General features: G+C 50.1%; 4 protein-coding genes across 5 annotated transcripts; 2 read left to right on the top strand and 2 right to left on the bottom strand.

Annotated features, from left to right (window-relative positions):
- Nucleotides 1-482: 482 nt before the first annotated feature.
- Nucleotides 483-5,202, bottom strand: plekhj1 (pleckstrin homology domain containing, family J member 1). Its single transcript, XM_066695798.1, has 6 exons — nucleotides 4,792-5,202; nucleotides 3,713-3,780; nucleotides 3,420-3,486; nucleotides 3,057-3,147; nucleotides 2,739-2,802; nucleotides 483-2,516 (listed from the first exon to the last, which is right to left on the bottom strand). The coding sequence occupies exons 1-6, from the start codon at nucleotides 4,883-4,885 to the stop codon at nucleotides 2,436-2,438; spliced, it is 465 nt and encodes a 154-aa protein (XP_066551895.1). The 5' UTR covers nucleotides 4,886-5,202; the 3' UTR covers nucleotides 483-2,435.
- A 514-nt stretch (nucleotides 5,203-5,716) lies between these two features.
- sf3a2 (splicing factor 3a, subunit 2) lies at nucleotides 5,717-8,384 on the top strand. Its single transcript, XM_066695975.1, has 7 exons — nucleotides 5,717-5,800; nucleotides 6,703-6,971; nucleotides 7,080-7,126; nucleotides 7,213-7,322; nucleotides 7,478-7,527; nucleotides 7,637-7,846; nucleotides 7,950-8,384. The coding sequence occupies exons 2-7, from the start codon at nucleotides 6,774-6,776 to the stop codon at nucleotides 8,271-8,273; spliced, it is 939 nt and encodes a 312-aa protein (XP_066552072.1). The 5' UTR covers nucleotides 5,717-5,800; nucleotides 6,703-6,773; the 3' UTR covers nucleotides 8,274-8,384.
- Nucleotides 8,385-9,622: 1,238 nt separating this feature from the next.
- amh (anti-Mullerian hormone) lies at nucleotides 9,623-13,516 on the top strand. 2 transcript variants are annotated; one of them, XM_066696016.1, is made up of 7 exons: nucleotides 9,623-10,049; nucleotides 10,286-10,630; nucleotides 11,008-11,192; nucleotides 11,387-11,504; nucleotides 11,632-11,770; nucleotides 11,863-12,359; nucleotides 12,646-13,516. In XM_066696016.1, exons 1-7 carry the CDS (start codon nucleotides 9,914-9,916, stop codon nucleotides 13,092-13,094), a joined length of 1,869 nt encoding a protein of 622 aa, XP_066552113.1. In that variant the 5' UTR covers nucleotides 9,623-9,913; the 3' UTR covers nucleotides 13,095-13,516. The 2 variants fall into 2 exon arrangements, with proteins under 2 accessions (XP_066552113.1, XP_066552111.1); XM_066696014.1 differs by having other exon boundaries at nucleotides 9,624-10,049; nucleotides 10,259-10,630.
- A 192-nt stretch (nucleotides 13,517-13,708) lies between these two features.
- Nucleotides 13,709-19,956, bottom strand: LOC136718540 (junctional sarcoplasmic reticulum protein 1). The gene is made up of 8 exons (XM_066696290.1): nucleotides 19,942-19,956; nucleotides 19,279-19,423; nucleotides 17,693-17,860; nucleotides 17,551-17,579; nucleotides 17,287-17,401; nucleotides 16,624-16,752; nucleotides 14,963-15,057; nucleotides 13,709-14,823 (listed from the first exon to the last, which is right to left on the bottom strand). Exons 1-8 carry the CDS (start codon nucleotides 19,954-19,956, stop codon nucleotides 14,296-14,298), a joined length of 1,224 nt encoding a protein of 407 aa, XP_066552387.1. The 3' UTR covers nucleotides 13,709-14,295.
- Nucleotides 19,957-20,078: the final 122 nt, after the last annotated feature.

Here is a 20,078-nt window from a genome sequence, read left to right as displayed (position 1 = left end):
ACAGCTCATCTAGTCACTTACTTTCGCTCACACTGGGATTCTGTTCTGTTTCTACTGTTTTTATTACCTTATCTGTCTTGGGAGGGGGAGGTGTGAGGTGCAATAATAGACAAACCTACTTTTCTGAAGACCCTGGGCTTTCTATGGGGAAAATAAAAAACATACTGTTTTGCTACAGGTGCTTTTCTCTTATACCAAGAGTGGGGGGGAAATGACTAATGGTTTGGACTTTTTTCAGCTTTTTATTATTAATAAAATGTTGTGTTTCCTAAATTGAGTCTTGCCTTTTTATATTATTGGGCTGTTTTTTGTTTGTCATTTGCTGCACAATGCAGTTCTAAGACTAAAAGATTTGTGAAAGTGTTGTGCCTCGGTCAGACTTATCTTTACAATATTTATTTTTGTGCATTGGTTTATTACTATGTTTATCTCTGTAGTCTGCAGTGAGACGCATCTATCAAGGACAGGAAACTATAAACGGATCTCAGTGACAATTTTTAATGAAAAAATAAAGGCAAAAAAAACAATCTGCAGAAGAAACAAGTTTTACAGCATCAGGATGTCACATTCAGGTACAGTGTGTATTTGAAGAAGTAGCTTGCACTGTTTAATTTAAAAACAAAAAGGCGTAATGCATAAAGGTGATGGGCAGGGCAGAGCAGTTGAGATGGGCTTTGTGCTACAGTGGGATAACGGTGCCAGTTTGCAGCTGCGCCGCTGGAGAGCAGTTTCCAATGCATCAGACTCGCATGGTTTTGACGAAACCATAAGTAGACTATTACACAGAACACAGAGCGCACAATCTGCTTCACCCCACAAAGAAGATTTGTTTATTGCTATTGTCTAGTCACAGACCCCCCAGACCGGCTCCAGGTAGTGGTCACCCAACAACCAGCATCCTTCCAGGAGCCTGAAAACTTTGATAATGAACTTAAAATCTGCAGAACGATTATAACTATGTTTTGCATTTCATCAATTCGACTCAGGATTTTGATTAAATAAACCAAGAATTTAACTGCAGTGACAATAAAAACACAGTGGCCGCCCGTCGTCCTAGCTCCCGTTACAGAACATCTGACCATTGATTTGTATCTCAGTTACAACTGCAATCTGAAATCCAGGACAACGCAGACATACAATAGAGCAGAACATTTCACACCAAAATCGGAAAACAAAGCTCATAGAGACAGGGCCACAGGCGCTCACACACTGACCTCTGCTTAAAGAAGCTAAAAACACTGCAGCCGAAGCAGGCCAGACAGGTCACCCCTTCAGGCTCAAATAAAAACAGACTAGTGGGTAGGGGTGCCTCTTGACCTGGGTGCTCAGACCTGCATTCCCACTGGCCTCACCCTCACATAGCACAGCCTGACTGAGGAGGAAAAAACAACAGTGCCCAGCTGTTACAATGGCTGGATTGTTGTGGTTCTTCACGACCTGCTGTGATGCTTCACTACACCAAACAGAACAGAGTTTATCCCACGCCTCTCTCTCACGCTCACACACACACACACACACAGCCTGTTTCCCAGTCTAGGAAGGATAAAACAAGACACACACACACACACACACACACACCTTGCAGGCTTAGCAATGCACAACCTTTTACAGACGGGAATAAAAGTAGGCAAAGAACATGCCTATCAAGAGCGCATAATAAAATAAAACTCCCAAATGTATGTATGTTTATGCAGAAAACCGTGTCAAATAGTACCTGTCTCTGAAATGAGTCTCTCTCAGCTCAGTATCGTGATATTGATACCGATACTGATGCCTCGCTCTGGCCTGCTACTGTGTAGCACTGTGTGTTCATGTAACTGTGTATATGTGGCACAATCAAGTGAAATAATTTGAGAGTGGGGAATGTGTGAGGGTCAAAAATACCCCACGAGTCAACTCCTTTCTTTTGATCTTGTCACATATGCGAGTGTGTGTGCCGCCCCTTTATCGGGTGCCCCTGTATGCGGGGGAGGTTGTGGCCAGCTGCACAATGTGGAGGAAATTAAAAACGGAGTTGTCCATTAAGCCTATTCAACTAAAAACAAACAAAATGTGGGCGTTTAAGATTGAGTGCGACAGATACAGTAAAATAATTATTCTACATGACAAGGTGTCTTTTTTTTTTTTTTTTTTTTTATACTTGGAAAAATGCGTCCCTTGGGTTTTATGTGCAGCAATAGAACACCCCTCCCCACAGGAAATGGAACAGTCCACGTTGCACCTTAGAAAGGAGTCCTCTACTGGGGAGCGCCACCTCTTCTTGGGAGGAGGGGGGGAACCTCTGGCTCCGCAGGGCAGTGCAGGTGAAGGCCGAGTGCTGAGCATTTCACAGTGGAAGTGGGTGCCTGTGAGCAAATTCGGAGTGGGCAGGACACCCCCCCCCCCGCTCTCTCTCTCTCTCTCTCTCTCTGTCTGTGGGAGGGAGGCTCTGCTTCTTAGGTGTCTTTGGCAACAGGTTTCAAAGAGCTGACCTGGAAACGGGTCTCATTTGATATCCCATACTGCTCCAGGGGATCCTGACAGAGAGAGAGAGAGAGAGAGACGGGTTAATGCGGAGACTGGGAGAGAGGGGATCATACTGCGACTGACTGCTCTCAGATATTAATGCTTCCCTCTCCCTCTACTCATCACTTCCTGTTATTCTCATTTTCATCCTCCTTTTATTACTCTCTCCATCCCTCTCTCTCTGTCTGTCTGATGGCACTCCCTGTGTGAGGGAGGGGGCTGAGGCAGCGTACCTTCCCAGTGAGCCGGTGGATCTCAGTGCGGTAGAAGATCAGATTCCTCCTCATGAACTCGTAGCTGCAGGACAGGAGAGGAATAGGAGAGAAGATGGAGAGAAACGTCAAACTGAGACGCTGCGCTCTGTCACTGACTGCACAACGCACTCACACTGCCTCACAGCAGCAGAAACGCACTCTCACAAAAACACAGCTGGATAACAGTGCAGCATCCACCCCAACACAGACAGACAGACATAACGCATACACAGACCCTGAACAGGGAGACAGACATGTAAAAGCACACACACACTGTCCGGGGCCGGACGCACAGACCTGGCCTTGACGATGGAATCGATCCACTCCTGGCACTGCTCCTGGGTGTCGCACTCGAACAGGTACCTCCGCTCAGACTCGTCCAGGAACACTGCGGGGGAGACAGGCTGAGGTCAGCAATTGGACGCAGGACATGGCCCGGTCAAACACACAGCCCTAAACTGAGCTGTGCTGGACTGCATGAGACACGGAAGAGCAGTTCAGTGAGGACACGTACACACACGTACACACACACACGACTAGACTGGAAATACAAGGCACTGGAATTTGGAATTTGAACTGAAGCCTACGCCTGGAGCACTGGAGCCAGGAGACTGGCCTGGCTTTCAGAGGTCTGGCCTGGACGGTCAGAGCAGGACTCACCGATGGAGAAGGTCTGGCTGTCCTCCCTGTCCACCCGACATTGCTCCAGCAACAGAGCACCCATGGGCTGGAGACAGAGAGAAACAGAGGAGGAGAAGGGGGGAGCGAGGGAGAGTGTCAGTGCTGTCATACTGTTTTTCTGTCTCCCAGCCTAACTCCGCCGTTCGCACCATCTTCCTCCCTCTTCTCAACAGAAACCCCCACTGTCTCGACCCCCACCTCCAGCTCCCCATCACCCCGCCCCCATTGCCTCAACCCCCACCTCCAGCTCCCCATCACCCCGCCCCTCCTACCTCTTCCTCATCTGTGCGGAAATAGAACAGGAAATTCACCACCAGCTTCACCAGACGTTTCTTCAACACTGTGGGGGCACAAGAAGTTGAAACGTTGAATTTGTGTTGCAGACCCAGCTGGTCTCCAGCTGAATCGAGTGTAGATCAGTGTGGGCTTTAGCTTGAGATTTTGGTGTGGGCGGGTGTTGGGGTTCAGGCTGCTGTTGTTAACTGGTTTACAACTGGACTGGTAACCCACTGGCTCCAGTGGAGCACGTCCTTCCTGTACCACGAATAAAGATTGGGAATATTATTTAGGTGTCAACCAGGCTAATCAATTGCCATGTCTGTATCCAATGAAGATTAGTTTCAGAAAGGTCATAAATCATGATATATATGAAAACATTAAGAACAAAGAAACAAAATTTAAAAATGGCTCTAACCGTCAGGGAGGGAAATATCAGAGAATATTATTACAGCGCTTTGCAGTGACCGTATGCATGTATTTAAGGAGCTCACACTACACTGTGCAACGTGGTTCTTTCCTCTGTGCGGTTACTGTTCAGTGCCAGTATAGATCTGATTTTGAGGCGTCGCCTATAGCAAATATAATTAATCAATAACAGCAGCTCGATGACGTGTCTACTGTAAGTCGCCCCTAATTCTGTAACCCGTGTTACTGTATGGCAATGACGTTTTGGGTTTGAAAGGAAACGAGGAAGAGACTGATAAAAAAAGACAGATCAGCAATATGTGGAAAGAGAGGAAAATAACCTTTAACATATACTGTGTCCATGACATGTAGTATCAGTACAGAGATGGGGGGTGAGGGAGAGAGAGAGAGAGTGACAGGAAGCGGAGGAGGGGAGGAGGAAGAGGGGGCCAGATGGGAAGAGGGAGATGGACAGGGAAAGTGGAGATTAAAACACACACACATTTAAATGGGGAGAATGAGAAGAGCCAAAGAAGAGAGAGGGAGAGGGGGAGGGAGAGGGAGAGCGGCGGGGGCGGAGTGCACACAGACAGAGGAGCACAGCGAGATGGAGGGAGGAGGGATGGACAGAGAGAGAGGAAGGGAAAGAGGCGCTCCGTGTCCTCACCGTCTCCCTTCTTGGGCCCCCGCATCCCCAGCTGGGCCGCTCGCTCGGACGGCTGGCGGCTCAGGGAGACCAGCTCCCTCTCGTTGAAGCGCATCCCTCCCCGGAGCCGCTACAGCCGGGCGACCATACCACTGCGGCCCGCGGACTCTCGCCCGTGTCCAGCCCTGTCCTTGTCCTCTCCTCTCCGCCTCTGCGCCTGTCTTGTGCCCCCTTCCCCCTCTCCTCTCTTATAAATTAAAAGACGCCCTGTCCGTTGAGCATTGCACGAATCTCTCGCTCTCTCCTCTATGGCCAACTCTCTCTGTTTTCCGTGCTCTCATTTGCTCTCTCCGCGGATCCCGCAGCCGGACTGGCCGTGTCGCAGCTGTCCACCGCCGTCTGCAGGCGAGACGCTGCTCCACCCGGAAGTGGGTTTATCTCAAATCCTAGTCCTTATCGATATTTGTTCCCACACATAACACAGCATATTTCCCCCTTCCCTGATCTCTTTTTAAAACAAATACGTCTATTGTTGTACTGTATACGATCTACTTAATACATGTTCTGGTTTTAAATATGAAAATGTACCGTTTTGTTAATATTATATATGTGATTTTCAGTGTTTTATATACATATACACACAGTGGAGAGGCAACACAGAGGAAACTACAACTCCCAGGCTGCAACGGGTTTACAGCGAGTGCGAACAGAGCCGCTGTTGCTGCTGGGGTGTATGGGAGATGTAGTTCTTAACTTTAAAGACGTTACGATCTCATTGGTGTAAATATGTCGCATTTTCTCTTATTTTCCCAAACATGTATCATAATGATAAATAAATATTACTAAATACACCACCTTAAAATGTATTGCACAATTGAAGTACACGCTGTGTTACAGACATCTATAGTCAAGGTTAGTGTCGATGTCAATAAAGTTGTAAAAACTTGTATTCGCGGTTGTTGCAGGAAGTAGACGCTTTGCCGCGCAGGCGCATCTTGAGTCAGGGTCGAAGCGTGTGTTCAACGTAAAGGTAATTGTTTGAGATTCAGTTAATTTCTACTGTAAATTGCTCAAACCGTCTACCATTGCAGTGCTTTGATATTCATAAGAACATATTCTGCGTTGTATAGGGTATGGTTATCCATTGGAAACGATTAAACCCGGTCATTTATTTGAATTTTAGTCTAGTAGGCTTACGGTACGCAGGTTAGTTTGACTACCGTGATAAAATGTATAATTCGTGTACATTCAGACAGACTAAAGCTTCGGAAAACAATGGCGAAGTTGGTTAGTGTAATTTTGGCACACTTTTAATTTAATCAATCAATCAATCAATCAATCAATCAATCAATCAAACAAGCAAACTTTTCTGTAATTCTATCAAGGTTTACGTGTGGAGTCGTAGGTGTGTTCAATCTTGCTTGTTTTTCCACATGGAGTATATGATGAAATGTAACTATTTTGGGGTACTTTGTTCCTGTGTGTAACGATTTGAATGTTGCATTACTGTATATTTGGTTTTGTTTGTTATATATATGAGCAAGGCAGTCTGAGCCACTGTACTGCTGCTGTGCAGTAGGCTTCCTGTATAGGACGACCTCGGGAACTGGATGTATAGAGCTCGTTGCTACATCCTTGGTTTTCAGCCCTGCACATACTTGTGTTATGTAAATTACTTAATTAGAAAGCTTAAATGAGAGAGAACTCTGTGTTTGTTCTTCTTAATTCACAGTCAGCGGTTTAAACAAATTGAGAGAGTTCAGGTAAAAGGCTTTGTTCAAGTACATAAGAGACACCAGGACCAGGGATGGCATAAACACCATCTAAAAAAAACAAAACGCCCCCAAAACAGGCTCTAAATAAGGTTTGCTGGAGGTGGGCCAGCTTTTGCAAAGTCTCATTCTCCATCTCCGCTGTGTGTCCTTTCCCCAGGGCCTGTGCAACAGAGTGAGCGAGACTGCGGGACTGTTGTGTCTTGTCTGTGAGTCCGTCAGCCTGCAGAGATGGATTTCCAGCACCGGCCGGGGGGGAAGACGGGGAGCGGGGGGGTGGCGTCGGCGTCAGAGAGTAACCGGGACCGGCGCGAGCGGCTACGGCAGCTGGCCCTGGAGACTATCGACATCAACAAGGACCCCTACTTCATGAAGAACCACCTGGGGTCCTACGAGTGTAAACTGTGCCTGACGCTACACAACAACGAGGTGAGGCACAGGACATACACGACACAGCGCCACACCCTGACACAATACTACAACTGCCCGTGGTGCCCTGTGAGCCTGTACTTAATATTCCCTTCTTGTTGTTTGCAGGGCAGCTATTTAGCTCACACTCAGGGGAAGAAGCATCAGACCAACCTGTGAGTAGAGCGTCCAGTCTGTGTTTGTCTCGGGTTACTGTGAACCATGCTGTTGGGTGTGTGACCCTTTCTGTCTGTCTTGTCAGAGCGCGGCGAGCGGCCAAAGAAGCGAAGGAGGCTCCGGCCCAGCCCGCCCCAGAGAAGGTGAAGGTAGAGGTGAAGAAGTTTGTGAAGATTGGGAGGCCGGGGTACAAAGGTACAACAGAACGGCGCAGCGCACTACACTGCACAACACTAAACCATGGCACAGTCTGCTGCTGCAATCGAAGTGTATTGCAACATTGACACACAAGCAAACGTTTTCGTTTTAATTAATCTTATTTAATATTTGCTGCTTTCTCCCCCCCCCAGTGACGAAGCAGAGAGACCCAGACACTGGTCAGCAGAGCCTGCTCTTCCAGGTAGGATATCCTGTCAGGCGGACACTAGTGGACTGAGGCTTCGTGTTCAGGTTGTGTGTCTGTATTTATACCTCTCTCTAACTCTGGCTCTCGCTCTCTCTCGTCTCAGATTGATTACCCCGAGGTGGCAGAGGCCATCGCCCCACGCCATCGCTTCATGTCTGCATACGAGCAGCGCATCGAGCCGCCCGACCGGCGCTGGCAGTACCTGCTGCTGGCAGCCGAGCCCTACGAGACCATCGCCTTCAAGGTGCCCAGCAGGGAGATCGACAAGGGCGAGAATCGGTTCTGGACACACTGGAATAAAGAGACAAAGCAGGTACTGATCTGTGTTGTGCTTCTCTCTCACACACACACACACACACACACACACACACACAGGTACAGTAAGTATTAATCTCTCTCTCTCTTTGTCTCTCCAGTTCTTCCTGCAATTCCACTTTAAGATGGAGAAGATCCTGCCCCCCCCCAGCGGCCCTATGCCCCCGATGGGAGTGAAGAGACCCCCCCCTCTGATGGGAGGGATGGCCCCCAGGCCACCCCCAAATGACCCCATGCCCCCCCCTCCCCCTGGCGGGATGCCCATGCCACCCCTGCCCCCCGGGGCCCCCGCACCTCCCCAGATGCCCCCTCAAATGCCACCCGCCCCAGGCATGCCCCCTCCCGCCCCCCTGCCTCCGCTCATGCGCCCCCCCCTACCCACAGAAGCCCCAGGCGGGATGCCCCCCCCTCCTCCAAGCAATTGATGACCCCCTCCCGTCCCACACCCCTGTTCCTCTCCTCCGGCTGAAATGTGTATTTTGTTTGTATATTTTCTAGTTTTAAAAAATAAAAAATGTTGGCTACATTAAACGCAACACGTGTCACGTGTCAATCGCTCTCCCCCCACCAGGATGAGCGCTTTTTTAGGCTAGAGGGACAGTTTGGGGGATTTATTGTGCAGCTGGGTCATTGGCCTTGTAAGAGACTCACCTGTGTCTGCAGGGCCCCTCAGACAGCCCCCGCACATGAACAATACACACACTCTTGACACACACGCACATACAAGGGACACTCGCGCACACACACTCACTCTTGCACACTCACATACACAGTTTAGGACACGGATGAGATGTTTTATTAAATGATTACTGTTTTTTTTTGTTTGTTTGGACTTCCAGTGAGACTGTGATCGTCCTCTCTGCACCTCTGTCTGAATATGCTCTGTTCATGTGAATCTTGGATTTTTCTGTCTCAATCTCAATTCAATTCGATGTGCATAATTGGCATGACAGATTTGCAATGTTGCCAAACCAATTAACATTACTTGTATATGGAAAAAGAAAAATAAGTCAGTGGTTTTATGAAATATATTACAGGACAGCAACCAAACAAAAAAGTATGATACAAATATCTTAATGTACATAAACATATTTACGTTTTGTTTTATTTATCGAACACCTGGAGTGTGCTCGTGTACACGCGTCACGTTGTGCCCCTCCCGCTGTGAGAGGTGGCTATGTATCGGGCAGCCCGGGGGGCTGTCTCCCTCTCTCATGCTGTATCTTATCTTTTTCTGTCTCTCTCTCTTTCTCTGCTTGCAAATTTCAGGTGAACATAACTATTCAAAGTGTGGCACTTCCTGGAGATTCAGAAATTTCCAAGGTGGTAAATTCATTGGGGAAACAAGGACACAATTTCTACCAACAATAGGTAATACAACTATGTGCCCGTTTGCTTTAAGTAAAAATATTAATAAAAGAACAAAAAAAAGCTCTTCTGGAACATCAGCCCAGCATTCCAGGCGGACCTCTTTTCCAGGGAGAGGAATGTGTGGCTAGAGAACGGGCTCAGACACCTTAAGAAGTACATTGTTCGTCTTCTCTGTGCTGCGTTGTTTGTCTCGGCTGTTGTGGGACGTGCCGTGCAGTATCGGCAGCTGGGGCTCCTGTTATTGTGCGTACGTTCACACGACCTGCCTCGGATGTTTCATCAGACTCGTGGGCTGGGGGTGAGGGGCAGGTGTAGTGACTATTGGGCCATTGTCCGGTGTCCCGGAGAACGCCTGTTGTCTTCACGTGGCCGGGGGCGGCAGGCTGGTCTATAAATAGACACAGTGTTTCTGGTTGGCAGAGCACACACTGGGCCAGTTTAAGTCCCTCGGGGTGTTTGGCACAACATCTGTGGGAATCCTCCTTGTACAGTCGGGGAAAATAATAAATAAAATTTAAACTCTTTGGCTCTGGTCAAGGCCACGGATCGTTTCGCGCCTTGAGGCACGCGGTCCCCCCTCCTGAGAAAGAGACAGAGGGAGGGAGAGAGAGGTATATAAAGCAGCTCTCACGCTCAGTGCGTATCGAGACCCTGTTTGTGGATACGGTGGACTGCAGACTCTTACAGACGAGACATGTGGACAGGCTGTGTGTGGGCTGTGATCCTGCCGGTTTGTGCCGGGCCTCTTCTCTCTGGAGCAGCCATGTGGGGGGACGGCGAGACAGATGGTGCCTCAAACCTGGACCTCAAGCCAGCATCTCTCAGTGCAGGTCTGTGCTAATTGGTGTTTTATTATTGAGTGTGTGCAGTAGCAGTTGTTATTTAATGTGAAGAGTTTTGAGATGCTGCAGAATCAAAGGCGCTATATTAAATCAATGTGATAGCTAGCTTGATTGATCGATCGACTGATGGATAGTTCTAGTAGTTGGACTCAAAGGAGGTGGGGGATGTGTAATGCTGGAATATTTTCTTGACGTAGAAAAACCCTGGGTTTCTGTGAACCCAGGAGGCGGCGAGGAGGACAGGGAAGGCGAGGTGGCAGCTGCCGGGTCGTCTCCCCTCCCGGCCTGGCTCAGAGAGGACAGAGCCGACACAGAGAAGACCAACCTGCCTCTGCCGGGCGTGGAGGTAGACCCGGGGGCGGCCCGAGCCAGAGTGGTCCTGGCAGAGCTGCGCCGGGCCTGGGGTGAAGGAAACCGGGCAGAGCAAAGGGGCTTGGCGCGGCTCGGAGTGTGCTCTGATGGAGGGGCTGATACCACTGCTGTGATTAAGGCCCTGTCGGCACTTGTGACTCCACTGGACCCCCGGGAGGGAGAGAGTTTGGAGGCTGATGTTCTGTATCCCACTAAAGGTACCGGCACTCCAAGGCCAGACTTGGAGAAAAAACAAAACAGAACAAAGTCCCCCCATTATGCTCTGAAAGCTCTGTTTTATTTAACTCAAGGTCATTGCTGAATGTATTTAATATCTGTTTAGTACCGTCCCTTCAGTCCCAGTGTGTATCCACTTTGACAGTCTCCTCTGTGCAGGAGAATCCAATACTGGTTAATCACCCTCAGTCGAATACTGGGACTGATTTTCCCAGCCTTTTGTCCCGGGAAGATTTCTGCTTCTGTTGTTTATTCTAACCCAGATCAGTAGAGATCTACTAACTACTTTGACAACAACAATGACAAAATTGAGACTTTAAACAGTGTCTAATTTGTGTTGTGTTAATTTCCCTGTCAGAGCACTGGGAGGAGGAGGGAGAGAAGAACAGATGGAGACTCACTCTGCAGTTCACACTGTCTCCCCCACAGCGCCCCCTGCTGCCCGGGCTGACCCCGCTGCTGCTGTTCTCTCTGAGAGGGGGCATCATGAAAAAGGCCCTGACCATCTCCTTCACTGCGCACCCCCCTCACACCGACACACAGGTGACGCAGTATATGTACTTTGTCACTGTTTAACCTTTAAAGCCACATGTGTGTGTTGAGTGTCACATCTCTGTAGACACTGTATCTGCACCAGGCCCTGGCATAGGCACAGTGGGTGTGTGTGTGTGTGGGTGTGTGTGGCACCAAGCTGCTCATTGCTTTGATACAGGCTCTTCTCTTCCCAACACTTACAGACCACATGTGTTTCCGAGGACACGCAGTTCATCGTTCTCACTGGAGGCCTGGCACAAACCCACGCCCACGGGCACTTAATGTTCCGGGTTGCGATACAGACACACCACACAGACAGCGGTGAGGGTTCTCTCCCCTTCATCTTTCTTGCAGAGCTGTAAGAGAAGCAGCAGGGCGTCCCTGTTTTTTAATCGAATGTGGTTGTGTGTTCTTTACACTCGGTGTGACACTCAATTCCTTCCCCCAGGACCAGTCCTGTCTCTGTCAGACCTGAAGGGGTTCCTGTCAGGGGAAGACAAGGAGCATAACGCCACCCTGAGCCCCGTGCTGCTGCTCAACAGACGGGCAGGGAGAGAGAGCCCTGGCTCGGGCCCTGCTGAAGACAGGTCTGTGTGCTTGTCCTAGTCTCTGTTCATTTCCCTGTTCCTCCGTCTCTCTTGTATCATGTTGTGAAGTGTGCTGTTACACTGTGTCGCAGGGCGGAGCCCGAGCTGACCCCTCACCGCGGCTCAGGCACTTTCCGCTTCCTGCTCGAGCTCCAGGAGTTCCTGAGGGAAGTCCTGCCCCCCTCGGGGAAGGAGCAGCACCCCCCCAACACTGAGGCGGGCACGGAGGAGCCTCCAACAGGCCACCCCAGCATGCTGTTCCTGAACATGCTGCAGTCTGCGCCCACGGTACCCCTCGGCCCCTCCACGGGCGAGGGGCTCCTCCTGTCCCTGCTCAACTCCTCCACGCCCATGCTGTTCAGCTTCCCGCGTCACCCCAGTGCCCTGTTGGCCCACCGTGGGGAGCTGGCCCTGTCCCCCCACCTTCTGGCCATCCTGAGGGTCCGCCTGGATGCCGCTTTGGCAGAGGTTGGGCTGCAGGGGCGAGTAAAGAGCCAGAGCGCCCGAGACAGGCTGCGCACACTGCTGGAGCTCAGCACCTTGCCACCAGAGGGCAGCACTGACACCACAGCCACCTCTACGCAGACAGGTAACTGCAAACATAGAGATACACACACACACACACACACACACACTCAAATACTCACACACATACACACACACGCATACACACTCATGTTGTGCACCATAACACCAACAGTGTAGAAACAACAGCTCCTGCCAGGGACAGCATTAGAAGTACCAGTATGGAGTTTTAGTTCTGCAGACACTCCAGTGTGTGTGTGTGTGTGTGTGTGTGTGTGTGACTGTGACTGTCAGTATTTCTGGTCTCCAATCCTGACTCTGTCCTCTTCTCTCTCACCCCCCCCGCTCAGGGCCCCCCAGCGAGAGGCAGTACCGCGCTGTCCTGCTGCTCACCGCCCTGCGCACGGTGCGGACAGCCTGGGAGCGCTGGGGCCAAGAGGACGAGGAGGAGCAGCCGTGGGGGGGGGCGGGCCGGGGCCGGCGGGGGGCGGGGGAGCGGTGCCGGCTGCAGACCCTGCGCACGTCGCTGAGGGGGTTCCAGAACATCCTGAGCCCCGACTCCATGCTCATCAACAACTGCCAGGGGGCCTGCCGCTTCCCCCAGACCGGCGGGGGGGACAGCTACAACAACCACGTGGTGCTGCTGATCCGGCAGCAGGAGCTGGGCCCCCCGCTGCAGCGGCCGCCCTGCTGCGTGCCGGTGCGCTACAGCGAGTACGAGGTGGCCGTGGTGACGGACAGTGGCTCAGCCGCCGTCGCCAAGGCTAACATGGTGGCCGAGGAGTGCGGCTGCCGCTGACGGGAGCCCCCCACCACCTCCCTCCCTCCTCCTCTACATCCATCTCTCCATCTTTATACTCCTCGAACCCTGACTGCCTCCACCCTGCGCCCCTTGGCAGGACTCGGTTTTGTCTCTTCTCTCTCTCTCTGTCTCTGACTCTCTCTCCTTGCATGTCTCTCTGCTTCTCTTATGTTCTGATTGTTGTGTCGACATCAGTCGCACCCAATGTGAAGAATGCAGAGGTTGCTGTGTGGAGCTCTTGAACATGGCCAAAATACATGTGTAGGCCAGTGTCAAGTGCGATTGCCACCCACCCCCACCTATGTCTTGGGCGTGTGCATGTTTGTCCCTGTTGTTTCTGCTTTGCCTGATTCCCGGTAGGGGATTCACCCACCCTCTGCTGTAATAAAATAAAATGAAACAAAACAAAACAAATTAAAAAAAAATAACTTGTGTGAAGGTCATTTATGTGTAACCCTGCTCCCATGGTCACATTGCTAGGTGGTGCGTGTGTGTGTGGGGGGGGGGGGGAATTTGTGTGATTGTGTGAGTCTGCAGTCTCTTCAAGTTTTCATCCAAGCCCCACCCAATCTCCCAATTACTTAATTGGGCTGATTAGCTAATGGACACTATTTTTGGATTTATATCATCATTTATTTTTTGTGGGGTGCAAATTACATCACAGGTAAGCGTACCTCCAATCAGAAGCCTCGTACAGGCTGCTGGCTGTCAAAGACATGCCAACAAAGTTTTGAAATGCTAATTGTTATAGTAACTAGATTAAGCAACACGTTTTTGGCCAAAAAATACAAAAATAGTCAGATGACAAAAGGCAGCACCCTGGGTCAGAATGGCCTCTCAAATTGGCGTCAAATCTGACAGAAGGTTTAATCAGGCCTTGTTTATGATTGATTGATTGATTGATTGATTGATTGAGTGAGTGTCAGGTGGTTATCACAGGTTACATTTCTGACCCAGTGCTGTGCTGGAGTTGTGTCCGTGTGACCGCATGACTGAGGCAAGTTGTGAGTCTGTTTGTGTTTTATAATTTTCTCACTTTTACCGCATTTTTTCCGCTCACATTTCACACAGCACAGTGAGCCGAGCAGAACCATGGTACGGAAGGAAAAAAACAACTGGAAACAAAATTAATTGCCATGCAGTATTTCAGTACTGATCATTCACTACCCCCCCCACCCTCGGGTCAGGCTGAGGTCGTTTATGTTTTCTTCTTGACGTCTTTTTTCACTTTCTTCCCATCACTCCCTTTCTTCCCTGTCTTCTGGGGGCTGTGCTCTGCCTTCCCCTTGCGGGTGAACTTGTTTCCGAAGATGAAGCGGTGAGCCTTCATCCCGCGCTCCTCCTCCAGCTTGCCGTGGGCAGACGGGGGCATCTGCTTTCGTTCCAGTTTGCGCTCTTTCTGCCTCTCCTCCCACTGCCTTTTCTTATCTGCTTTCCCCTCCTTCTTCTTCTCCTTTTCCTTCTCCTCCTTGCCTTTCACATTCTCTCTCTCCTCCCTCCTCCCTCTCTTCCCATGCTCCTCTTTGCTCTTCAGGAGGCCCTTCCCTGACAAGTTCCTGCGTCTGATATGGCCCCTTCCTCCGCCCTCCTCTTCCTCTCCTCTGCGTCTCCTCCGTGGCTCTGCTGTCCAAGGTGCCTCGGCCTCTGACTTCTCTGCCTCATCCGCCTCGTCTTCCTCCGCCACCCAGTTCCACCAGAGCATGTAGTCCCAGATGGAGGTCTCGGGCTGCAGGGAGAGACACAGGAAACACCCAGGATTCAGTCCAGCCTACACAGGCTCACAAAGCCAACTTAAGGAACTAGAGCAGGGGATGCCAACAGTAGAGTGACAGGCAGACAGACAGGCAGACGGGTGTCTCTAGTACCAGTTCAGCTGCTCTATCCTCCACCACACTGATGCAGGCCGGTAACACCCCCACCTCGAGCGTGTGCGGGTCGTCCTCCCAGAAATCCAGAGCATCTGCAGCACAGGAGGACAAGTGAGTCACTATGGATGTGGGGGGCCTTTGCAGTATATGCAGTGTGTGCAGTATATACAGTGTGTACAGTATATGCAGTGTGTGCATTACACTCACCTAAAGGATTATTAGGAACACCATACTAATACTGTGTTTGACCCCCTTTCGCCTTCAGAACTGCCTTAATTCTACGTGGCATTGATTCAACAAGGTGCTGAAAGCATTCTTTAGAAATGTTGGCCCATATTGATAGGATATTATCTTGCAGTTGATGGAGATTTGTGGGATGCACATCCAGGGCACGAAGCTCCCGTTCCACCACATCCCAAAGATGCTCTATTGGGTTGAGATCTGGTGACTGTGGGGGCCAGTTTAGTACAGTGAACTCATTGTCATGTTCAAGAAACCAATTTGAAATGATTTGACCTTTGTGACATGGTGCATTATCCTGCTGGAAGTAGCCATCAGAGGATGGGTACATGGTGGTCATAAAGGGATGGACATGGTCAGAAACAATGCTCAGGTAGGCCGTGGCATTTAAACGATGCCCAATTGGCACTAATGGGCCTAAAGTGTGCCAAGAAAACATCCCCCACACCATTACACCACCACCAGCAGCCTGCACAGTGGTAACAAGGCATGATGGATCCATGTTCTCATTCTGTTTACGCCAAATTCTGACTCTACCATCTGAATGTCTCAACAGAAATCGAGACTCATCAGACCAGGCAACATTTTTCCAGTCTTCAACTGTCCAATTTAAGTGAGCTTGTGCAAATTGTAGCCTCTTTTTCCCATTTGTAGTGGAGATGAGTGGTACCCGGTGGGGTACTACATCTCCACTACAAATAGGAAAAAGAGGCTACAATTTGCACAAGCTCACCAAAATTGGACAGTTGAAGACTGGAAAAATGTTGCCTGGTCTGATGAGTCTCGATTTCTGTTGAGACCTTCAGATGGTAGAGTCAGAATTTGGCGTAATCAGAATGAGAACATGGATCCATCATGCCTTGTTACCACTGTGCAGGCTGGTGGTGGTGGTGTAATGGTGTGGGGGATGTTTTCTTGGCACACTTTAGGCCCCTTAGTGCCAATTGGGCATCGTTTAAATGCCACGGCCTACCTGAGCATTGTTTCTGACCATGTCCATCCCTTTATGACCACCATGTACCCATCCTCTGATGGCTACTTCCAGCAGGATAATGCACCATGTCACAAAGGTTGAATCATTTCAAATTGGTTTCTTGAACATGACAATGAGTTCACTGTACTAAACTGGCCCCCACAGTCACCAGATCTCAACCCAATAGAGCATCTTTGGGATGTGGTGGAACGGGAGCTTCGTGCCCTGGATGTGTATCCCACAAATCTCCATCAACTGCAAGATGCTATCCTATCAATATGGGCCAACATTTCTAAAGAATGCTTTCAGCACCTTGTTGAATCAATGCCACGTAGAATTAAGGCAGTTCTGAAGGCGAAAGGGGGTCAAACACAGTATTAGTATGGTGTTCCTAATAATCCTTTAGGTGAGTGTATACAGTACACACTGCGCAGTGGCTCCTCACCCTGAAGCCTCTGGCAGCCAGAGCTGATGAGCACGATCACCATGGCCACCAGGAGGCAGCGGTTCAGCGTGATGCCGCCCCACGGTGCCTCCAGCTGGCTGCCTGTCGATGCTGCATGACGCATTGGCGCTGCAGAGACAGAGAGACACAGCCTCAGATACAGCGACACAGAGAGACACAGAGAGACACAGCCTCAGATACAGCGACACAGAGAGACACAGCCTCAGATACAGCGACACAGAGACACACAGCCTGAGACACAGCCAGACACAGCTACACAGAGAGACACAGTCTCAGACACAGCGACACAGAGAGACACCGCCTGAGACACAGCCTGAGACACAGAGACACACAGCCTGAGACACAGCCAGACACAGCGACACAGAGACGCACAGCCTCAGATACAGCGACACAGAGAGACACAGCCTCAGATACAGCGACACACACATTTGTACAGTTCTTAACAACTCCACAATATTATCCACAGACAATTAGAAATGTCGATGGCTTCCAACTGACAAACCTGTCTTCGGGATCAGATGGCTAGATAAACCCACAGACAGACAGTCTGACAGAGATACAGACAGTCAGGCAGAGATAGTTGTATGAACAGACAGATGGACTCTGACACACAGGGGCGAGGTGTCGGGGTGGGGGGCGTACCGTGACGGGGCTTCTCCTTTGGTGGGGGGGGTCTGGGCGGGGGCTTGGTCTCCACAGCCTCCACGGCCTCCACAAACTCCTCCCCCTCCTCCACTCGTGGCTGGTGCAGGTGCTCCTGGGGGGTTGGGGGCACACACTGAGATCCTTGCTGTTATTTGGTGACTTCAGTCTCCCCACTCAAAGATGCTCTCACACAGACACACAGACACACACACACACACACACACACACACAAACACACACCTCTGCTGGTTCAAGACTCACCTCTTTGCTCTTCTTTGGTGTCGGCACATCTGTAGAACGGCAAAACAGTGAAACGACAAAAACAATTAACAACACTGGAGCAGTGGGATAGTAGCTCAAGAGCAGTAGGATAGTAGTGCAGTAGAAGAGTGAGATGAGATACCTGGGCTGCGAGTCTGCTTTCTGGGTTGGGGGGGCGTGGGGGTCTGTGGGGCTAAGGGGTCTGGGGCCTCTTGGGTCTCTTGGGCCTCTTGAGCCAGCAGCTCCTCCAAGAGCTCCTCGGAGCCCATATCCCCCTCAAACGTCTCGAACACACTCTCCTCCATCAACACTGAGAGAGGGAGGAGAGAAGAGAGGGATGAGGAGAGGCAGAGAGGAAAGTGGAAAGAGGTGGGGAGAGAGAGAGAGGGAGGGGAGGGTTGCAGTATGTGATTTCTCGTCCCATTTTGATTTTGGTGAATGAAATGAAAACGGTGCTGTTCCATGCAAACCGCTTCTCTGCACTCATTTTGAGCGCTTGCATCGTCTGAACTGTGATCTTCTCTGTCTGTCCCGCTCACCACACGTCCCCCAGGTCGGCTTTCGTTGTTGCCATTGTCAATGATATCGCCACTGCGCTTGCGTAGCTGTGTTGTGAACGGTGTCAGATCATACTCGTCACGCTTCTCGCGTTCCTTCTTGTCAGAGACAGTCAAATATGAAATGTGATGCTTTCATTTCAAAACAAAAAACAGTCTGGAAGTCAACCTGGGGAAACATTTTCAGACAGCACACGTCTACCCAACCTCCCAGAGCTGGGAGAGCAACACACCAACACAGAAGGAGAAAAGAACTGTGAAAAAGGAAAAGCATCGCACTTCGTTTCTTATAGAGAGAACCTCTGTGATCAGGCAAACCAGCTCCTGATTATGGTTCTCCTGCCACTCAAGTCCTTTCACAGGTGTTGTCTAACATCAGACCTGACTATCTTGTTTTCTACATTTTTTGTTTTTGTAATTAAATAAGAGGTTGCAGCAATCTGATTTACATATATTTCTTTATTATATTTTTTTAAAAGGTCTACACCCACGCCTCCCAGCTACAGCCATTCAGACAGAACAGCACTCCCCCACCCCCCAACATGCGCACACACACACACACACACACTGCACACCGACCACGCATGGCACTTGATGTAACAATGGACAGTTAATCAGAGCACACAGGCCTGCAGTGAAACGCACTTTGAGATAAAAGGCGATCTGAACTGTGGCAGGGCCCTCGAGTCATGGCAGCCCCTGCATAAGACTATCCGACAGCTGTAGGGGAACACTGCTTGTCCCTGTTAAAGCTTCCTTGTATAATAATCATAATTATCATCATTTCTCCTTTTCATTCAAGCACAGTTGGCAGCAATGACAGGCCTAGCTGATAGAGAGTATGGGGTCTGCAGCAAAGACTAATATTATACCAGCTCCAAAAATAGACATCAGCTGGGAGCGAGAAAGGGAGAGAGAGAGAGAGCAACTGGTGAATACAGAGAGCGAGAGAGAGAGAGAGAGAGAGACTGAGAGTTATAGATAGTTAGAAATGCAGTAGCAAAAGCTTTCTTCGAGAACTAACTTGCTGGCTGTTCAATCATACAGAGACACACACACACACACACACACACAGACGCATACATAAGCACACAGACACACACACACACACACAGACTGGAGCCCCTTCTCTGTTGTCTGGTCACTGTGGAGGTTCAACTGGGGGGCTTACCTGGGCTGTAGGCCGGCTGGGCGGTCGGTCCGTGGGGGAGAGAGTGAGCGTGTGTTTCGTGTGGCCTGCGGGCGTCTTGCAGCTCCCCGCCCTCCCGCCCCCCCTGTGGCCTCCCCTCACAGCCAGACGGACAGGGACAGGTGCCCTGAGCAGAGCAAGGAAAAAGAGAGGGAGGCAGAGAGAGAGAGCCAGCTGCAAACACCCCGTTGGGGAGTGAGGGGGTTAAACCTGGGGCTGGTCACCTGATGAAGTGCTTACTTTGTTGTGTTGGTTTGATTGTTTATCTTTAATCAAAGTGAAATTGCTTGTATAAAAAGAATAGAATCATGCTGCTAAGACAGACAGACAGAGAATGTAGACCTAAAGATAGATAATAGGTGGATAGAAAGTTTGGGATGTTTTTTGCTGCTTTTTCAGAACATAGAACACAATGAAACAGGTCACTGACATGTGGTAAAAGGTACAGGGTCACTTATCAGGAAGCAACCTGTGTGAAACTGTAGAGTGGTACTCACAGGCTACCCCCCCAATACAGCTGGGCAGATAGAGGCAGACAGACAGAGACAATGCTGTAAAAATAAATCTCCTTAATAACTGTGGACTTAGCTCAGCGTGTGGTTGGTACTTATGTACTTAGCGAGTATATATACAACCTGTCTGTACTGTTGACTTAGCCATTCCTAGTGGAAAGTTTTCCAGTTTAGCCCCGCCCACGACGGACACCAAAACACACAGCGTCCCCAAGCCCCGCCCACACGCGTTGTTTTTCAACGCGATCAGCTCTCTGATTCGCCACGCCC

The sequence above is a fragment of the Amia ocellicauda genome, chromosome 22, assembly GCF_036373705.1.
Source record: "Amia ocellicauda isolate fAmiCal2 chromosome 22, fAmiCal2.hap1, whole genome shotgun sequence".
Lineage (NCBI taxonomy): Eukaryota > Metazoa > Chordata > Actinopteri > Amiiformes > Amiidae > Amia > Amia ocellicauda.
The sequence above is the reverse complement of the archived record's forward strand: the minus strand, read 5'-3'. Positions and strand labels throughout refer to the sequence as shown.